We start from the raw sequence: 22027 nt of genomic DNA on the forward strand, positions 1-22027 counted from the left end.
AGTCTCAACAATGCACAAGGTTGAAATGCAGCTGTTACATGTACATGCATATCTCAACTACCAATTTTCAGACAAAGAAATCACCTGAGCTTTTCTCAAAAAAATTGACGCATACATATTTTTGGAACGCTTGCAATATATGGATGATCAATTATAGACAAGTTCCATGTTTAGTTACATGGACAAACATGTCACTTTTGTTGTCCTAATATTAACAACTGTCATTAAAAAGTTTTACAAACTCTGAACATATAGGAGCATTACAGATATTGCACGCTTGTTCAGCTCATCTAAAAGCAGAGTTGCCAAATGGTCACAGCACAGCAATTTTCGAAAAAATAGCGTCACTGCATTCAAAATTCAGAAGCAACTTTCGAAAAAACGTCAGCCTAAACATTCGGAGGGTCAGAGCTGCAGCCGATGCTCTACAGCATCACGTAGCCCACCCACCGGCACGAAAATCCACGACCTGATCGAGCCCATCTGAACGTCGGTCGGTCGTGCAGCCCAACCCCACGCCGATGGGGTCAGACCGCACCCCCTCGCACGAACCCGAGTCCGGAGCGGACCCGGCCGGCCCGTCTCGCGCACACCACCTCCTCCTTCCCCTTCTTCCCTAGGGGAGCGCCTCGCCTGCAGACGTACGACGTACCACTCCCCTGCCCCCGCGAGCCCGTGACCCCGCCCCACCGCGCCTCGTTCTCCGGCGACCCCGACGCCTCCGGCGAGCCCCTCCCGCGCTCCTGAGGCCTCTCCGGGCGCCCCTCAGGCCGCAACGCCCCGCCTCGCGGGCTCCCCTGCCCCAAACCCTAACCCTAGCTCCCGGCGCGGGGCCGAGCAGGTGCGTCTCCTGCTCCATCGGACGCTCCGTTCGTTCTCCCTCTGCCTCCCTCCGTCGCGTTGGCTCGCAATTGAGGTGCGTATTGTGCTGCGCGGTGGTGAGTGAGAGGATTGAGTGGTCAGTGCGGCGGGATTGGGGCCGCTGCGCCGTCACTGCTGAATTGTGCCGCATTTGCGCTGGGCGGGCGTGATGGGATGCAAGCACTCGTCGGCCCCACGTAGTTCTCACTGTGCTGGGGATAAACTGGTAACGTGCAGGGGCTAAAAGTGCGTCGTGTCACTTTTAGTGTGGGAAATGGTGTGGGCGGGCTAAAAAATGTGATCTTTTTGGACTTGCTCTGATTATTGTAAACTTTCCTCGATATGGAAACTAGCGAGAGCACTAAAACGGCCTGCCGCGATTTGTGTTTTGTCCAATTAGGCAAATGCTGCTATTCCTCTGCTTGTCTTTGTTCAATGGGGCAAGTTCTGACATGTCATTGGTATCGGGCACGCTTGTTTGATTGCGTAAAATGCAGTTATGCCATTGCACGCGCTATGTTCTGTTAATGCAAAGGGCCACTGTGTTATTGTGGTTTCGGATGTTTTTTGTTTTTGTTTTTTTGGGTAAGGACTGCTTTTGCTTGGGCTTTATATGGCAGGTGTGTATTACTTTTTAGGAACTTCCGTTGGTCTGTAGTTTTTGTTAGGGGCATTTTGTGTTGGCTCCTTGTCAGTTGTGACCGGCTTTTGGCTTACAGGAAACGAAGTGCACGTTTTCTGGGCTTGAGAGGAGGTCATACAGTTTGATGGCACAGTAGATGTGCTTGCAATGATGCATGGGCAAGGCCTGCTTCTGTGGTCCAGTGGCTACTGAGCTGTGCTCTATGGGAGGAATTGTTGAATGTGGTGTTAGCATTGACACGAAAGCTTCACCACGTCGTGTGGCCATAGAGAAAGCTCAGGAGGAGCTGAGGTACATGAATGGATAAACTACTCTTTGACTTGTTTATGTTTGCTCTGGATACCTGATACTCAGCTATACAAACTTCAGGCAGGAATATGATGTCCTTGAAGAGCGGAGGAGGGAGCTTGAATTTCTGGAGAAGGTACAATGCAACGTCATCCATATGTTTTTGCACATTGAATTTGCATCAGATTGTTTTCCTGGTTTACTCACCTACTATAGCAGGGAGGCAACCCCTTGGATTTCAAACTCGGTCATGTAGCGTCACTCAGTGTACAATCCACTTCTGTTACAGACCAGATAGCTGAACAAAATGTGATAAGGTGATAACTAGTTCGTGATCTATCATTAGATGATCTTGTTGATTGATTTAAGCCTTTTGTATATCTTGTATTGCAGCGAAGCTAAAGGTAGTTTTGCGTTTGCTGTCTCACCTCATGGGGATTCTTTTGAAAGTAGTGGGAAGCCAGGAAATTTGTTGTGCCGTGAAGGCAATACAGCTGATAATCTTATGCTTTTGGATGGAGACACCGGCAACATAGGTGGGGAGAAAATTGTAAAACATGGAACTAAAAGAATTAACACAGCTCAACCCGAGCAGTTCCTGCACAGTGATGGTCAGAATAATGCGAAAGAAGGGGAAGATTCTGGTTTGTCCCGTCTTGGGGCAAAGAGCCAAGCATACGCTCGACGCAGGTCAAAGTCAAGCAGGGAGAATGCAAATATCGCGTTTGTTAGGTCTCCACCAGCTCCTCCGTTATGCTCTCAGAAAAAAGATGTAGCAGGGGTAATCGAAGAAGAAAAGACTGAGGATCATGGTGTCTCATCCGTTGGTGATTCAAAACCAGCAAGTCCAAACTGTAAAAATATGCTGAAGAATGCATCATTAGATGATAACGTGGCAATGGAGATGGAAGGTGTTCAAGTTCAAGAAAGCAACCAAAGATTCAATGATGAATTAACTAGCAGCAACAATGGCAGTCAAGCTATGGAAATTTTACCGAACTGTGTGACCGATAATTCACATCTTGCGGGAGGTGGTCAGATGGCTACTGCAATTGCTTCTGCAGGATCCCCTGATGCTATTTCAAACAAACCTGCTTCAAGGGCAGCGTGTTCTCTCCCATCTATATCCAATGAAATCTTGAGAGAAGCACATACTCCGGAGAAGGCAGGTAATAGCCCTTCTGTCTTGAGTGTGGTTGATGCTCATGCAGATGGTATGGATAGCAAGGGTGCTGCTCCTCACTCTGCCATAGAAAGTGCTAGTTTAAATGAAAACAAAGCGGATCTCACTCGTGCATATGCCACCAAGGCTGTTGATGAACATCCAGGAGAAAATGAGAATCTTGTACCAGTGAAGGCCGGTGAAATGGGTGATGAAGGCTTGAATGAGATTCTACCTGTGGACAAGGATGATAAGAAAGATGGTCAACAGGAAATTAGTAGCAGGCCTGTCGTTATGGATGACAGATCTACTTCTATACAACCAGAAGTTAGCAATTCTGTTTATGTGAAAGATGAAACAGAAGTCTGTAACAATGCAATAGATGCACAAAAAGATACAGGACATCTTGCTACATCTAATCATGACAAAGGGAATAAGGAGGAATGTTCTGATTTGGGTAGAAATAATAATTGTTCAAGTGATTCGTGTGTTGCCCATAATGTTGCTTTTGTTACTGTGCCCCCTGCCACACCCACAGCCGTTATGCCTAACCCTGTGCTGTTGGTGAAAAATCCTGTGCTTAATTCTGAGAATGATGTTGAAAAATCTAGCGGAGATCAGGCAAAGATAGCAAAGAAAGAATTTGAAGATTCTATTGTTGCAAAGGACTATGAAGATTCCATCCTCAGAAAGGCTCGGCTTCTTGAGGTACACTTACTTTGCAATGCTCTCCTTTTCGATAGTGCTCTTGCTTCTGAAAAAAAGAAATACATTACTTGGCAGGCAAACATTAAGAAAGCTGGTGAACGGTCTCTCTGTAACATTTCTTTGGAGAAGAAGCGCAAGAGTCACTGGGATTTTGTTCTTGAGGAGATGACTTGGATGGCAAATGACTTTATGCAGGTACTTTCTCAAGTGATCTTTAGTATATTGTCCTTGCTGCAATGCCATTACCATGTTGCTCAGCATTGTTAACTCGATGTCTTTTTTTTTTGTATAATAGGAGCGCCTATGGAAAAGTGCAGCTGCAGCACAGATGTGCCACTGGATTTCCTCTAGTGGCCGAGCAGCATTTGAAGAAACAAGCATTCAGAGAAAGCAAAAGTCTGTGGCAAGAATTCTGGCCAACGGTATTGTGAACTTTTGGCGTTCGGTTGATACTTTACGAGCTAGTGGTGACATGCCTAAACCAATGCAACTAGAGCAGTCAAATGGGCTAGATGAAAAGAAGCTGGGTGGAGTCAAAGCAGAAAAACAACAGGTCAGTAAATTGAATATAATAGTTTAATGTTTGTCCAAGTTTTGTGCTGGTTATCTCTAAATGAAATAGCTGAGTGGCACTTTCATGTTTGGACATTTTATTCTAAGTTGCATAAGCTTCTCTGTATTCTTAAATCGCTCCATTTGATATCGAGGTGATATATGAATTTGGGCAGGGTGGTGAATCCTTGGAACAAGAGAAGTCAAAGCGGTCTAATCAGTCTTCTATTCAAAGCTATGCACTTCGACTTCTTGAGTACAACAGCAAAGTGTCTGAATGTCTGTCATTAGCTGAAGCACCATCAACTCCTGACAGGCTAAATGATTTTGGCATTTTGAAAGTGCCAGATCAACTTTCAGAAGTAATCCTTTCGAACACTGTGGTTTTGACAACTTGTTTATTTGTTCACACCCTTATTTCCATCTCATTTCATTCTAAGTGACTCAATCAAGCCTGATACCACCTCACAACAATACCCTACGTAAAAGCAACTTCTCTTTCAGCAAGCAGGAACATACAAAATATTTACCTGGTACCACTGACTAATGATTCGTTTCCTAATTTCAGGAAAATCTCTTTTATGGGGTAGCACCTGGTGCAATGCGGGCATACAGAGAGTCTGTGGAGCCTCTCTTTGTGTATAACAAGGTAAGGAGATGCTCTCAGTACTCCAAAGACCGCATCAATTTCTCAACCTTTTTCATCATCAGAGTGTTTTGTTAAAATGTTGAACTCGAGAATAGACATGTAACTTTTTAGAAGAACCCATGGCTATTTATTTTCCAGTGTTTCACTTGTGAGCGCTCATCAATTGTCAGTTTGTAAAACTTTTAGTTATTTCAGCTACGGAGTGACAAAATTCTGGACTCGTCACTTCCCAGTTCTGCTTAAAGATTGATTTTGTTTGGAATTATTGGCTCGGAGAATCTGGGTAGTTACTAGTTACTATGTTAACAGTACATTTGTAACAAGAAACATCTGTATTATTAGAGTAAATGCAACAAGCCAATCACAATACTTTCTTCATGTTTGCTATTTTGGCATTATTGTCTCCTTTTGGGTGGTAGACTTAAACTTAAAATCTAATTATTTCAGAAAATCGGCAACACTGCACTCAAGGATGATTATGAGCCATCAGTGTTTGATTCTGTTGCAGGTAATATATACCGGTGTACAACTATTTTGTAAATACCTGTATTATCATTTATTTCATTTTCTTATCAACACTTGATCTGTGTATAGATGTACCTATGGAAAATGCATATGGAGATGATGAAGGCGAGGCACACACCTTTTTATTGCCTGGAACTTATGATGGTGGTTTCACATCAAAATTGAATCACAAAAAGAAACACCCTTTGCAACAGAGGATGAATGGTGCAAGAGCATATGAAACTGGTGCTGACATGCCCTATGAATCATTCTTGGAGAACAAGTCAGGAAACCAGCAAGTTTTGTCAAGTGGCAAACGAACGTCAGACTTCCTTTCCGTTCCTATAAAACGCATCCGCACAGCAGCAAGACAGCGGATTGGGAACCCATTTCCTGCTAATGTTGCTGGGATCCCTCAATTCACAAGTAAAGCAGATGCCTCTAGTGGAGACACAAACTCCTGCCAAGATGATCAAAGTTCATTACATGGAGGGACTTTCCCCCGGAGGAATACAGATGTTGAATCCACAGTTGATTTTGACAGGCAGTTGTTGTATGACGGTAATGAGGTGTCTACTAAGTCTAAAAAGAAGAAGAAGCCTAAGCACCAGGGATACAAGACACCAAACAGTGTGACTGAGTCTTGTACCTTGATGGCTCCTGGAAAGGTTAAATCTGTTGTGCAACTCTCTCTTTCATCTTCTTGACAATGTTTGATGTAGCAAGTTTCTGCTGATTTTTCAGGGCACTTATGATCCTAGACCTCAGGTTGATTCGACTGCTCAATATGAGCAGGTATTTTTTTTAAATATTTTTTTCTGGCTGTATTTGATCAAATTGTCTGAGTCAACATTTGTAGTCTAAATTTTAATGGTGAAATCAATATTGGTTTTGAGGTGGCTATCCATGCATGTGTTTTAGCTACAAATTAGTGAATAATGGTCTAAAAATGATTTGTATGGGTCTGCAAGCAAATTATGGCACTAAATGAGTTTAGATATCCATCATGTTCATTGTGTCCTTTTGTGTGTTCTACTGTTGGGATCAGGGAACGCCTCATGATACCCCAACCCACCTCATCTAGATAGAAATGTAATGAGCTGTTAATTTTATTAGTCTCTGATGGGTGCTTTCTCCTTTCCATGTCACAAGGATTATTTGAAGAAGAGATTGGAGGCCCATCAGTTTGATTCAAATGGGAATATTGGTACTTATTTTATCTCTTCTTCAGATAGCATCTTTTATCAGCATATTGTCACCAATGCGACATAAGAACAACTTGTTCTTGTTGTTATTTGAGGGAATGTGAAAATAGCTCATGTTAGATGTTGTTGACTTATCAACAGTGATTAATGGTCAGCATGCTACTAAGAAGCCTAAATTGATGAATCAAGCACCTGATATTTCACCAGAAGCTCTTACACCAGTTGGTCCAATGGCATCTCCTGTCGTGTCACAAATGAGTAACATGGCTAACCCTATGAAGGTCATAAAGACAACCACTCGTGGAAGAAAAAGTAAAGGACTCAAGGTATTCATATCTTTTGGTAATCAGCATTCTGGTCACATTATTTTTGTAACATCATTTGCATAGAACTTACTTTGCAGTGTAACCTTTTTCTTGAACATATGCGTTACTTACTTATGCTAAAAGTTATCTTTATTTAATTTGGATCCATTGGCTGGTAACATGAAATGGATGCTGCACACATTCATTTAGTTCAGATTACAGTGTAGTCACTGTGAGAATCATTATGGATAAATTACTAAAAAGAATCAGTTCATGTTATGTCTTCTTTCCTCCTTTATTGGTAGTGTTGGTTCAAGCTCTTACCTTTTTATTGATCACCACAACATAGTATGTGCCTCCTTTACTGGTAGCACTGGGACGAGCTGAGTTCAGGAAAATACAGTTAGTCTTAGTGTAAACTTAACCCAATTTACATTGTCGCTTGGTTGAAGTGCTCGAGCTGCTGAGCACGACTAGGAAGGAATCTTGGCCAAGTTTGAGCATTGGTTGAATAGGCGCAGAAAGTACCAGAGATCACTTGGTACTGATACACACGGCATGCAATTGAGATAAATAAATATGTTTTTGATTCTTTGAATCAAGCGCAATGATTATTTATACACCAGAAATCTGTTTGATAATTATCTAGGAGTGAGGATTGTCTCCACAGTATATTCACTCATGATCCATACAAAGCAAGCTTAATTGACCGCATTATTAGCTTCAATTTGATTTCATGCTCAAGATTTGCTAGAGATAAGCTCATTCTGGGCTTGACCCTTGTTTGAGTTGAGCCAAAAGCTGAGCCCATCGCTAGCTTGAAATTCTTTTGCGTAGTCCAGGCCCAGCATTCTCTTATTATGTTAAGATAATTATTAAGCATTCTTGATTGCTTCTTGTCTTTGTAGTTCACGTTTGTCTTTCTCTAAAGCAGCTTTCTTAAATGTTAATCTTTCTTGTTAGATGGCAGCTGGACATGCAGGTCCTGGAGGTCCATGGTCAAGTTTTGAGGATCAGGTTAGTGTGTTTAAAATGATTCTGTCCTATTTTACTGTGGTTGACAATACTCTAATATCGTGTTATATCAGGCTCTTGTTGTGCTTGTCCATGATATGGGTGAAAACTGGGAATTAGTGAGTGACGCTCTCAACAGCATTGTCCAATTAAAGGTAATTTATTTGGGATAATCATTTCTTTCGATAGCTAACTTTAATTTCTTCCAAGTATCATGAAAATGTGCCGTGTGAAACTGATTTCGTTGCGATCTGTATGTTCCTGGTATTCTTTTAGCTCCTTGTGCTTTTAGGGAGTAAGTTTACATTCTTTTGTGTTCATTCTCTTTGTAATTGATTTATTTTGATTTTTCGTGTGATTTGGATCTTATTTGTTTGTAATAATCTAGTGTCTGCTAAAAAGAGCTGTTTTTATTTACTTATTTAATTGAAGACTCTGGCATCTCATGTGCAGTGTATATATAGAAGGCCTAATGAGTGTAAGGAACGTCATAAACTTCTCACGGATAAAACTTCTGGTGATGGTGCTGACAGCGCTGATGATTCAGGCTCATCTCAACATTATCCATCTGCATTGCCTGGCATTCCAAAGGTTTGCTCTCCCATTTATTCTTGTATTTTACCACTCAGCTTGTATATTGTAATAAAATTTTGAATTATATTGATGTAGATCTTTGATCTAGTTGCTATAGGATTTCTTTTAATCTTCTGTAGTTACCATTATGAATTGGAAAGAGAAGGCAGTTTTTCTTCTTCAGCAGTGTGCATGCAGATGAACAAAAGATTTGTACTCACTGTGACCCTCTGCGTGTGAATCAGGGTAGTGCTAGACAGCTATTTCAGCGCCTTCAAGGACCATTCGAGGAAGAGACTCTGAAGACACACTTTGAGAAAATAATATTCCTTGGACAAAAGTTGCATCAAACGCGTAGAAAGGTACCTCATGCTGACTTGATTCTTGGGTAGGACATAATATGATTGTAGTTTTTTTACATCTATTAGCTAAAGGTCATTTACTATTTCTAAATCGTTCGTGCTGTCCCTAATAGTGTTTGACATACATAAGGAAACATAAGGAAACTAATGAAGACTCTGTCCGCTAGGACAACTCTGCTGGTGTTAGGCATATCCTTACTGTCAGTTAGGAAACTAACGGAGACTCTTTTGTGTTTGGCATATCCTTACTATCTCTATCACTTAGGACAACTCTTTGCTAGTGTTTGGCATGCATAAGGAAACTAATGGAGCCGCTAATTGCATCTTTGCTGCAATGATGGAATAGTATTTTCTCCATTCCTATGTAATTTATGTGCCATTATTGTCCTATGGAGTTACCATAAAACTGTCTCTACTTACACTGGAAATCAAATGCATGTGGATTCTGATCTCATAAACTACTTCATCTAATTTAACAAAGTGAAGTTTTCCAATTTTTAAAGTCAATAAGTTGCCACTTTGACAGCTAAGTTTTTGTTATTGTGTATTTGGAAGAAGTTGTAAAAAGTGTTGTATTATTATATTATGTTAGGATAATCCTTGTGTTACTGTTTGCAACAGTAACACGGTTGTTGTAGCAACCTGCGTGCTGTATCTATAGTAGTCCAGTTGCTGGCCTATACATATGGGTGACCGCCCCGCCCCTGGGTAAGGTGTGATGTGTGCTTCCGGATGGAAGCTCGGGATGAGCTTCATCCGATTAGAGGCTGCCAGCAGCTATAGGCTTTTGGATATTGGAATAAACATCAGAAGCTGCTGGCAGCAAGAAAAGCACCGAATGTGCTTCGTCGGATGGAAGCACCGCATGTGCTTCATCTGATGTAATCCATTAGAAGTTGTTAGCAACTATAGGTTTTTGGGTGTTTGAATAAACATCATAAGCTATTGGCAGCGAGAAAAAATCATGTGTCCAGTGTGTGCTCGCGTGTGTTCTATCAACCTACCTCTCGTAGGATCCGAGTCCAACATATTGTAACGTACTTTTTTGAGAAAAGTTTACTCGTGTCATTTCCAAATATCCCAGCTACATATTCTAGACAATATCTGTGGTCAAAATATAGTTTGACTTCATGTAGTGTGTCACTTCTTTTAACCGGAGTAGACGAGGGAGTGCATATCTACTGAACAAATAACCACCCTTGTTTCTTCAGCAAGACAAATGCATATCAATATGAATATAAATTCTGTGGTATTGACACTTTCTTGTGGTGCCTTAATTTTATTGCTAGAATAAATAGTTCTATTTTCACTTCAAATCAGTTACAATCAATCGCATGAATATTCATGTTTATTCAGTTATTTTGAATTTTCTCTCTGATCTCTTCCAAATTGCAGCTCTTTTTTTGTATCTTTTTTCTCCTCACCGGACGATTTTCTTGTGTCTATGTTTTTCTTATTAAGGGCGAGATCCAGGAGCTCAAACAAATAAACCCAGTCCATACTTCTCATGTTCTTGCACTTTCTCAAGCATGTCCAAGCAACTTACCTGGTGGCATTTTTACGTATGTAACATAAACTTGAAGTTTTAACTACCCCTCTTAGCTGATTCTACTATGAGCAACCTTGCTATATTATCCATATAATGCTGCCGTGCTGTATCTAATTTAAAGCTTTGTATAGGCCACTTGATCTTTGTGATGCGGTACCTTCGAACTCGGACGCACTTTCCATTGGTTACCCAGGATCTCACACGAGTGGGTTAGCACTTCCAAACAATCATGGTTCTATTGGTCCTGCCCTTCCTGCTTCAAATGTGAATTCTAGGTTACCAGGTTCTCCTGGTATGGTTCTGGGCAACAATTTGCCATCGCCTTCAACATTGAATGCTCCGTCCAGGTAAATGATCTGGTTATCCTCTATAGCTGATGTTAAATGCATTTCATGTTAATGTTTGTTCCTCCAAAATCCTTTTTGCAGGGATGGTCAGAGGTATGGTGTGCCTAATCCAAACTCTTTACAGTATAACCAGATGCTCAACGGCAGAAGCCTTCAGCAACGTGGAGTTTCTGTTCCTGGTGTGTTGCCTTCTGGAGTTGATCGTGGTGTCCAAATGATGCCTGGTGCTCATGCTATGGGAATGATGTCCGGATTAAATCGAGGTACACCTGTTACTAGGCCGGGTTTTTCAAGGCTTGGTTCCCCTGGACCTGGAATGCTAAATATTGTTTCTTCTGGAAACATGTCACCCAACAATGGTCAAGGCATGCAAAATACTGTAAATGTTCATCCTGGTGCCATACCTGTCCCTGGAAATACAATGTTGAGACCACGTGACCCAATGCAGATGCTTCGGGTTAGCATTCCCTATTTCCCTTTCATACTGCATTACGATTTTTAAATTCCAGCATATCTTCTGCTCCACGTTGATTGGTGGGGCAGAAGCATAGGATATGGTGTAAACATCTATCTTTTGTTTTATCATATGGATAAAAACATGGTTTTCATATGGATAAAAACATGGTTTTAAAGGCTTAACCAAAGCAGATATCAATATAGCTACTGTTCCGGCCAGGAACATGGTTTCAGCTGGCTAACTTGTCTGAACCCTGAACATATCTAGCTGACTCAGGGCCGATGCAGTGGAAAAGTACAACAACCATAGTTCAGAAAGATCCAGTGAGTAGATGAATCAACTAATTCACCCCAGACATGATTGAATCTAGCATATTTTTTAATAACTCAAAGAGAAATTGGCTCTCCTTATCAGTTATGATTTTGATGACTAACATCAAGCCGTGACCGTGTATCCATATGCCTATTAATGAAATTAAAGGAGGAAAATTGAAGTCTAACAAAGGAAACAGAATTGCCAAAATTACTCGCAGTGGTGGAGCTTGAGCACAAATTAAGAAGGATCATCACTTAAAGGAGGATGAATTGCATAAGAAAGAGGTGGCATTTTTTCAGGTTTAAGCAGCTTCGAACCACTGCCTACTTTTTTTCTTTTCTCACCAAGGGCTTACAATATTTAGGAGGAGAAATGTTGGGGGCCTCGCTAAGTCCACTGATTACTTGATCTGGCCGGTGATCGCTGCTCGGACTTGACTTGAACCAGAAGTATACAAAAGGAAAGCAATTATCCTGATCTCTGCCGCATGCATAACTTGTCAGGAATTGCAAACTCGGGTGTAAACCAAGGAACAAATAATAATTGCCTTTCACAAAATTACAAATCCCTGCTAAAGAGATCTTTGAATATGAATCTCCTATCTGTTTGAAACATTAGATTCCTGATTTCTATGCTAGCAAATTGATGCCCTTCAACTTTTCCAGATACTTCATAGCTTGCCTTGGGGCATCACCCTCTCTAAGCTAGAGAAGAATTGTCCTTCAATTCTGAAATTCCTCTTCCAGCATGTCAACAACAATCTGATGACATAGTCCACATACCACTCATTGATGGTTATTCGCGTCCAATTTTCTTAAAGCATTTTTTTACTGCCCCATTTCTTTCACGAACAGAAGATGCGGCTTGCCGCCTCCCCATTTGCCCAGATCCCAAGCTCACCTTGAGTCAGCGACATCACCGGCCATCTCCAACTTCCACCACCCATCATTAGCCCTTTCCAGTCCACTGCATCCAAAAACAAAATCAAATCAAGAGACGCAACCAGAGTCTTGGCTCCCAAGTCTCACTGCAAACACTACCAAAGGGTTGTGCTAGTCTCCCATCTCCAATCCTTTGTGTGCTCAGGTCATACCTCGCCTCCGCCTCAACCTCCCCTCCACTGTTGCTCGCAAGCTTGGCATCACCATGTCACCTTTGTCCACACCGATGTGTTCTCCTTCGATGCCCATGGAGAAGGCCACCAAGAACCACCGTGTGGAGCCCCTTGTGGACCAAAACGACCGTGTTGCCTCGGCGAAACCCCCCTACCTTCAACCAGCTCTTGTGGTGTGCTTGCTCGACGGGGAGAGGGGCATTGTGCTTTACACCACCACCCTCTGGCGTCCTGGAGGAGCTATGGGATGCTCGGCAAGAAGGTTGTGCTGAGGTTCTCATGCTCTAGAGAGAGAGAGAAGAGGGGGGGGGGGGTCACATGAGGCTAGAAGAGTTATTTGACACCATTGATTAAAGCAGTTCATGGGAGAATGGACGGTGATGATACACTTCTTTGTCATGGTATGGACATAATGCCCTCTTTAAAAAATGGTGCATTACAAATCTGAAAGGATGCTGCAGCAAGAAACTTGCCTTTTTACTATGTTTCAGTGTGGCCCAATTAATGGTGTTTGGAACAGCTCACCAATCTTAGTTTTTTTTTTCTTTTCTTTTGCTGTGAGTTAACTGATGGTCATACTTGTGATATCTTCATTTAATCAAGGAAAGTTAAGGTCAAATAATTAGAGTTTTCGTTTTTGCTGCTATGCAGTTGCTAATGCTACAGTTCTTTCTTGTAGCCTGGCCAGAATTTGGAAGAGCATAGGCAAGTGGTGATGCAGGAGTTTCAGTTGCCAGTTTCACAGGGAAATAATCAGCCCGCCCATTTCAATAGTCCACCATTTTCCAATGTGGGAACATCTTCACCTGTTCAATCTTTTCCACTTCAGCAGTCCCAACAGTCACACATGTTTGGAAACACACACCTTTCTCATATCCAAGGAACAAACCAGGCAAATTCACAGCAGCAGGCTTATGCTATTCGCTTGGCTAAAGAGAGACACATTCAACAAATGATTCCTCAACAACAGCGCCCACTTTCTGGAGCCAGTGCAGTGCCAACTGTGCAGAATGGCTCACAAATGCAACAGCAGGGCCAAGGTTCCGCAGCTAGTGTTATCCTGTCTTCACAACCACAGCATAAGCAGCAAAATCCAGGTGGTAGTTCAGTGCTTCCCAATCAGCCTGCCACCACTAAGCAAAAGAAGCAACAAGGTCAGCAGCAGTCCAGACAAAATCAACAGCAACGAAATCAAGGTACTCAACAAGCTAAGCTAATGAAGAGCCTAGGCCGAGGGAACATGATGCACCAGAGTCTGGTGGTTGCTACTCAAGCCAGTGGCATTTCTACAACCTGTAAAAATCAAGTTCCTGATAAAAATGTGATGCAGCAGGGTACAGGGTATTTTGCTGGTAGTAAAGGATCACTTCCAACAATACCTCAACCTGGGAATCAACCTAAGATATATGTTCCCCAGATGCCTCAGTCACCGATGCAGACTCCAGATATTGGTAATCAAGGCTCAGTAAAGGGTTCTCCCAACCATACCTTGTTAGTTTCCCAACAATCTTCACTTCATTCATCATCACAATTGGCTACACAGCAGCAGCAGCAACGATACATGAACCCTTCGCAGAACAATATACAAAGATTGATTATGCAACAAAATCGCCACATGAACACAGATGGTAGGATTGAATTACCTGTTGACCAAGTACAACATAACCAAGTGATGCCATCTGCATCCCTTTCAAGGAGTACAGATTCAGGTAGCCCAGGTATTTCATCTATAACCCAGCGGAAACAAGAGTCATCCCATGATCCAACTGCAGTTGCCTCGACCTTGCAGCTTGCTAGCTCGCCTCAACATACCTTTGTTGGAAGTGATACGCTTTTGTCATCATCTAGCCAAGGCATGCTGCAAAGGCAATTGTCGGGTGGTGTGCCTATACATGGACATGACATTGGTGGCCAGCTGCAGCAACAACAATCTCGGCAGCAACTGCAGTCTCAGCAGCAGCAGCAGAGGCCTGTTCAAGGCAGTGTATACGCTCATCCTTCAAATTCTGGACCAGGATGAGGATGAATTATGCTGGGTTGATAAGTCCTGCAGAGCACCCTTTCCCCTTGTAAAGTTACTGTACAGGTATCTACAATCCAAACTTGCTTCTTGATGTTAGTTACAGTTTTGTGTGAGCACACTTCGATTGTTTATCCTTCAACTAAAATGCATGACATCAAGTTATTGTCCCCCCCCCCCCCCCCCCAATCACTGCATTATTTCCTCAAATTTTATGGTCCCAATTGTAACTCCTTTCTGCTTATAATTTTTACCATCTAATTTGTTGTTGGGGCATCCATGAATGATAGAACCTTAGGCAAGGTTACAGCACTACCTTGAACAGTTTCATTCAATACCTAGTTTTGTAGTTATCTGATAGTAGTTAGCCGTGGCCCAAGATAGAAATTATTTGCTCAAGAACTAAAAAAAACATCTTATATTTTTAGGAAATAGTAAGTCGATATGGAAAATACCCATCCCATTCACTGATGTGGTAATGTTTAGTAGATATGCTGACGAGTTGTGGTAATTTCATTTGCACTAGCATCCTTGATATGTCAGAAAATTATCAACATTTTGTTAAATTTTCTGATCACATGTTATCTTTTGCTAGGCCCTGCTACGGAAGATGCGTGGATGATAGCGCTCTTTATTCCCCAACTTTGAGCTAATTGTAGTCACCTCAGTGTCAGGTAGATAATTATTCCCGTACCATTTTGGTGCCACACTGCCACCTTCCAAGTAGTTTGACCCTAGATTGCTGGAGGTGGTTCTTGTGCGGGCAAATTCCTTTTGTTGTCGAATTGTAACCTGAAATTGGGCCCAGATGTATATTTTCCTTAGGAGGTCCATGTTGTTAGAGGTAATCCGTTTTGTATAACCTGTATATTTAGCTCACAAGTCAGTGAATGCAAAAGCCTTTCTTTGCGTCAAGCCATCTTGATTCTATTATTTCCATTTAACGAAGTTCTTTGCGCCAATAAAAGGAAGCAAAACCAGACTTGGTGTTCTTTATTTTAGGTAATATTGTCTGCACAATTGCACAATCTTGTTGGCTGTTTGAATATGCTGGTGGTGGTGGTGGTGGCAGTCCATTGAAGAAACATTGTGATCTGTTCCTGGACTCGTGTGGCATATCATGTTTCTTGTGTTCACGAAGGCATGAAATGTATCTAATCTATCTTTACTCTGGGGTCCACAATTCCCCGATCCTGTACGAATGGGTTATTTATTGGCGATTGCGAATTTAGATGGTTAATTATCACAGATGGCCGCACTGATCCATGTATTTGTCTCTTCACATACAAACTTGTTGATTTTTGCCGACCGACTCCACTTCTGTACCATGGATTAGCAAGTTTGGAATTATGTTCATGCAGGAAAATCTGTACTACATAAATGACCAAATATTTGCCCCCTTTTTTAGTGGATTTTTTTAAGCTTTCTCTGAAATAAACACAAAAATATAGTATTGCACCAAAATTTCACAACTTTTGCTTCATATTATTTGATGAATCCAGTGCAGTTGAAGGTCCAATTTGTCCATTTAGTACACCATCCATTCTATTTTATTCGATTTTTACTTGCCATTAGTTTTTACAACTTTATACTAATTTGAGCAGTAAAATTATTGTATAGAAATAACTGTTTTAAAGACAATTAGTAATATTGTTGTGATCTTGCTAAATCTGTCTCTAAACTTATCATGTTGTGTTGTTAGGTGTATGAACTCTGAAAAACGTAGTTTCACACCCTTAAATTTCGAAGCAAGTCAGCATTTACTAGACATGGCAAGTGTCCGCTAGAATGGAGGCCAACATCGTAAAGTACATGAGCGTCGTGCCAGTAGGGCCGGGTGCACTTGCAACCCTTTGGTGGGGTATGGTAAACCGACCTTTATATAAGATTTAGAGTTGGTAGAATAAAATAAATAATTTAAAGACTTATTTTAGTTTATAATAAAAACAATGTGTCGAAACCAAAGATCCTCAATTTATTCATAGTTTTAGCCTTAGTTTCAAGAATTTCTAGACCTAGAGATGATCAACTCTAAAAATTCTTAGAATTAAAGCTCTGCCAAACAACCTAATTTCGGTATCACTAGCTTTGGCTTTTGTCCCGTGTGTCTCTAACCAGTGTTGAGACCTGAACAAATTGGTATATACTACTATGACGGATTTTTTCTCAAATTATTAGCAGCTCACAAGTTTGATCATTATAAGTGGTTAGTCTGTATGTGTCATGCCCAAAGCTGGTACAGGTGCAACATTTTCACTTGGCACTGCTTGCTTCCTCCTGCAACCTGCCGTCGAAATCTACGGCAGCGGCACAGCATCGCCATGATCATTGCGCCCATTGGGTTCATGTACGATACCACTCGTCAATGATGATAGGCTAGCAGGTTGGAAGAAATGATCTGTGGTCCTGGAATCTGCAAATGTGATAAGGTTAGACGCCATTGTCTGGCGTCTTCAACAGTTTGCTGCTGCTGTTCAACGTACGGCAAAAAGCCTATCGCTTTATCATGAGATGGCTACTAATCGTAAGAGTTACCGCGCGTGCTCCTGTAGATCTTCCACGGTGATGCTCTGATAGCGTCGGGTGATTTGAGCTCGGTTGCAGTTTCCTTTCTCCGACGAATGTGTTTTCGACAGCTGCGCGATCTCGAGCACACGAGGGTGTTATTGCTGAGATCAGGATCAAGAACAGAAGAAGACTTTTTTCCCCGCGTGATCATTCTGTGGTATCCCTTTAATTTTGTGATGTCGTCAACGAGATGCTTCCATCGCTGTTAATCCTTTTAGCCACATTGCACCGTGCTTGTGTTTCTAATCTCTGCGGCTCTGACGCAACCACTTCGGGCTGATCTGATTCTCCAGTGATAAGTTGCCAATGCTTCAGCCACAATTTGTTGTTACCAACTTTAATTTGTGAGAGGAGAGAGTGTCATCAATCGGCTGTCACATCCTAGCTGAATTTTAAGCGACAGGTTGTGTCCGTTGTCACCTCCACAACTTAAGGTGTCTTTCATCAGAGGTTCAAGTCCGCAATCATGATCCACCTGAAAGGAAGCCCAAATGCTCAAGGATTGGATTTACTGTGACCTTCTAAAGCGTTCAGGATGAGACAAGGCTGAGTCCAGAGTGACACTGGATCAATTTGTACCCAAGGGTGACTGAATGCAAATAACAGACTGAAGAACTGGAGCACTAATCCTCACAAAGTACTACCAACTGGATGTAACAGCCATCAGCTCACATGGCCCTAGATCAGCATATACTATATTTTAACGTAGCCTGAGATTAAGCAGTGATCCAGCATTCAGCACATGTTAACACTTCTTTTTTTTTTTAAAAAGCAGCTGTTGACATTTTTTGCTCACCTGGGGCCAAGTGTTCTTGTTGCCCTAGTGAACGCTAATGATCATCAGGACACTCCTCTGGTTAGATCTGCATAAAAAAAAAGCTGCAACATAGCTAAAGCTCAACAGGATCGTGTTCCTGTGTGTCTGATGGAGCAAGCAATCCTCTTCGATCGTCAGCATGTGACAAGCTGCAAATTGTGAGCTTACTCCTTTTTAATACATGAGATTAAAGGATTTCTGTAAGCGATTCGTACGATGACAAAAGTTGCAGGTAGCCTTTCAACTCATCAGGAGGATTATGTGAATTGTTAGAGAAGCAAATTACAATTTTTTTGGTCCCCTGGTGTTCCATCTTCACTTTCTCATGCCCGAGTGGGAATCACAATCGATGACCAGTGATCAGTACATAACACATAGTACTGGCAGTACATTTTTCGTGCTCAGCTGGGCCTATCGTGTCTTCGTCCTAATCTCCTAGCAATAATGATCCTGAATCGTCACAGTCCAAAAAGAAAGGACGAAAAAAAAAACACTGATGACGCTACGCGAAAAAACATAGTAAAGTAAAGACGAACAAGATGGAAACAAATCCTCCCAGTTATATTTATTCAGTTTTGATGTGAAGTCGAGACTGTCATTCAAATTAAGTAAAAGAGCTCTTTAGTAGCTCTTTGCATATATGCACATGCTAAAGTAACCAGCTCACGATACCCCTGTCTATATAGCACATACCATGTACGAAACTAATATGTATAAGAAAAATAACATAGAAAGGAGATACCTATTTTCTCTCGTTAAAGATAATATCATTTCTACATAGACGTCATAAAGACTAATAAAATGTGGCCGATGCCGCAGTTGATAAAGATTTGATGCTATAAATCATGTAGAATCAGTAAATCAATAATTAAAGAAGATGTACTTAATTATCTCAAGTGTGTGGCAATCTCCGAGCATTGTCTTTTAATTAGGTTATCCTTTATTTATAAAATACCTTTTTGTAAATATCTAAGAAAGATTTTAATTTTTAATGGTATTTTTAATTTTCACATTTGACTGTTATGGATTAGCTTATCTCCTTGCACAAGAGATATAGAGAGCTGGCCCTGAACCTACCAGTTTAGTTTAAGCTTCATTTACCCTTAGACAAAGTGATATTGTTGAGACGTGCCATCAATTCATTCACGTGACCAATCTACGGCCAATTAGGTCAGCCTGAAGAATATATTAGTGGGAAATGACTCCATTAACTTACAACTAAGGCTTGCTTGTTTCATGCAATATTATATAAAGAAAGATATTGGACTCTTTGATTATCCTAATGTCCTCCTAAAACCTGACGAGGGGAGCATATCTGGTTGAAAAAACAAAATGGTTACTTTTGAAACGATGTAAATTTATTAGAAACTATACCCATAATTTTTTTAAAAAAAGATTCTAAGAACATCGCTAAAAATAATCAGCTTATAAGACAAATTTTGCACTACGGTTGAATCTTCTTTTTCTTGTGAGAATTCATTCGTACACACGAATTTTGAACAGAATTGCACCATTCTTAAAAGCACGGCTGTTTCCGGTCACCTGATACGTCTCTCTATTTTTTCTGACGTGAAGGTCTGATGACTGATGGGTGCCCAGCTTATGATGTGAAGGTCCGATGCATCGCTGCCAAGAACTGCTTATGATATGCAAACGGCAGGCTTATGGATCACACGGATCATTCATGATGTTCGCTTATCTGCGTGAAGGCACAGACGCCGCGGCAGCGACAGACAGAAACCGGCTGCACGACGCGAGCGAGCACTGGTTCTTGTCGAGCAAGCACTGATTCTCTCTGAAAACTGAAGCCGACCGATGTATCGGCGAAAACTGATCATCGGAAGTCGTCTCATCGGCGTTGCTTCGTCCCCTCCCCCTCCTGGCGGCGCGACAGACAGGACATGGGTGTGAGAGAGATGGGAGGGATCTCCCGTGAAAAGCTAATGAGACTGCAGGCTAACCGCGTGCACGAATTCGTCGCTCTGCAAAACGCAAATCGTTGAGGTCGCAGGTCGATAAGCATATAGGGATGTTTTGAGTAGATGAATAAAAAAAATATAGAGAGAGAAATTTATATAGGTTCATACTTTTTTACTATAATAACACTATATTTTATTTATCTTGTATTCATCTCATAAACTATTATAAAAGGATATGTGACTAGCTTAGATGAATCTAAAACTATACTACGTGAAAAAATGGTTTTAGTGATGGATGATAACTGACTTTAATAACGAATCTCACATCTATCACTCCGAACGCGTCTCTAATAAGTCATAACACCTAAACCTCTCATAGTTGACTGATCATAACTGTGACCCGTCACTTATGAGATTATAGATCATAACACTGATCCGTCACTAATAATTAGACATAAGTAACTGGTCATAACAATAAACCATAACTTATGACTGATGAATATTTTCTTGTTTTTTGAATAAAAAAAATATTTTTTTCACATGAGCCACGTCCACGCGAGACATTGCATATGACCCATAAGCCACGCCATTTTTTAAACTATTTTTCAGTCTGCATTTCGTGGGTCTCGAACACGCGACCACCCCTCGTGCATGTACCTTCCTTACCACCTATCACAGTTATGATAAACACTGAATATTTTATCATTTTAACCATCTTTACCGAAGATCATAGGTGACGGGTCATAACCTATAACTGATTAGTGACGGGTCAGAACCATGAGCTGTCACTAATGACTGAACTTTAATGACGGGTCAGAACCATAACCTGTCACTAATGTCTGATTTTGTCAAATTTCGTTAAGGGTTATAATTTTCATATATTTTTCTCATCCAAATTTTTACAAATATTTTATAAATTTCTGAATATCTCATCCAAATAATCGCAATTTGATATGTGATCCGGAGTGTCTTAGATAAAACCGGTATAACTTTTACATACGAACTTCGATTTTGACGTTTTTTGGCTCTACGGACATATATAAAAAAAGTTATATCCGTTTCTCCCCATATTGGGTTCGGCAAATTTTTTAAACCAAATTCAACTTAGAAGATTAAGTTCTCACCCCCTAAAGTTTTTTCATCGTTTTCGGAATACATGTTTATGTCCATAGCCGTTATCCCTTACATCAAACTTGAGTATAAATATATAATGGTTCCTATTCTAATGCTGTTGAGGTGAGAAAAATAATAGAAAAATAGAAAATTATTTTTGAATTGGTCATTAGTGAATATAGAATAACTTGGCTGACTATTTTCTCTAGAAAGCCTTACGGTGATTTTGTCAAAGTTAAAATTGTTCACTTTGGAGCTATTAAATATTCCCATTGTATTGTAATACTTTATCAATCACTCATCATAAGTAAATCAAGATATATTTTAATTTAATTTCTCACTGGTCAGTATAAGTGCTTATTATATTTTAATTTCTCACTGGTCAGTATAAGTTTTCCCTTGCTGTGATATGCTTAAGATAATCTTCTTGTGCTACTTTAGGTTGCCCCGGTGTTGTGTCAAAAGATCTTATGTTTGAGGATGCAGAGCTTAGGTGCGATATCCCCGATGAGAAGAGGATGGGATGGGATGGGGGTGTAGGGGTAACTGTAGTGAAAATAGTTTTATTAGGTTATGTTTGTGATTTTGATGATTAATGATAAAGCATCGGCGAAGATGATATCTGCCAAGCTTCTGCCATTTATGAGGGTTCTGTGCACTTCATTTCCTGAAATATTTGCAGTAATGACGAAGTCGTCCATATACGGGTAATCTAGAACCCTTATGTCTTCCTGTGAGAAGTTAATGGGCACATGGGACCATTTCGATTGGACATAAGTAGACCCTACACCAACATGGTTAACCCTTCACACATATTCTTTTCGTTGCCTTTTCGATTCAGTTTCCTGATTAGATCCTCCAGTGATTGCCAACACAATATTGTATACACGGTTTACTATGCCCACCGATCTGCTGGTTTCTGAAGGGGCTTCAATTGCTGGTCTTGGCGGAGGTGGTGGGAGTTCTCCTTGTAAAGTCGTCA

At 41.0% G+C, this 22027-nt stretch overlaps 1 protein-coding gene across 2 annotated transcripts; it reads left to right on the plus strand.

Moving 5' to 3' along the window:
• Positions 1 to 572: 572 nt before the first annotated feature.
• On the plus strand, positions 573 to 15543 carry LOC133905274 (chromatin modification-related protein EAF1 B-like). Of its 2 annotated transcripts, XM_062347040.1 has the most exons (24): positions 573 to 841; positions 1581 to 1795; positions 1874 to 1928; positions 2012 to 2109; positions 2186 to 3662; positions 3738 to 3857; positions 3958 to 4215; positions 4391 to 4576; positions 4783 to 4863; positions 5311 to 5371; positions 5458 to 6035; positions 6112 to 6162; positions 6520 to 6574; positions 6714 to 6898; positions 7841 to 7894; positions 7966 to 8046; positions 8345 to 8482; positions 8710 to 8826; positions 10288 to 10388; positions 10507 to 10722; positions 10804 to 10985; positions 11088 to 11179; positions 13288 to 14694; positions 15224 to 15543. In XM_062347040.1, the coding sequence occupies exons 2-23, from the start codon at positions 1659 to 1661 to the stop codon at positions 14626 to 14628; spliced, it is 5664 nt and encodes a 1887-aa protein (XP_062203024.1). In that variant the 5' UTR covers positions 573 to 841; positions 1581 to 1658; the 3' UTR covers positions 14629 to 14694; positions 15224 to 15543. The 2 variants fall into 2 exon arrangements, with proteins under 2 accessions (XP_062203024.1, XP_062203017.1); XM_062347033.1 differs by having other exon boundaries at positions 10804 to 11179.
• The last annotated feature ends 6484 nt before the right edge of the window (positions 15544 to 22027 follow it).

Source organism: Phragmites australis, chromosome 2 (genome assembly GCF_958298935.1).
Source record: "Phragmites australis chromosome 2, lpPhrAust1.1, whole genome shotgun sequence".
NCBI classification, from domain to species: Eukaryota; Viridiplantae; Streptophyta; class Magnoliopsida; order Poales; family Poaceae; genus Phragmites; species Phragmites australis.

Bases quoted from the DNA above. Each gene is read 5' to 3' on its own strand.
- LOC133905274 (XM_062347033.1), top strand. From the start codon at position 1,659: ATGGGCAAGGCCTGCTTCTGTGGTCCAGTGGCTACTGAGCTGTGCTCT. The intron at 8,047-8,344 runs GTAATTTATTTG...TCTCATGTGCAG, and splicing joins ACAGCATTGTCCAATTAAAG to TGTATATATAGAAGGCCTAA. The intron at 10,389-10,506 runs GTATGTAACATA...AGCTTTGTATAG, and splicing joins TTACCTGGTGGCATTTTTAC to GCCACTTGATCTTTGTGATG.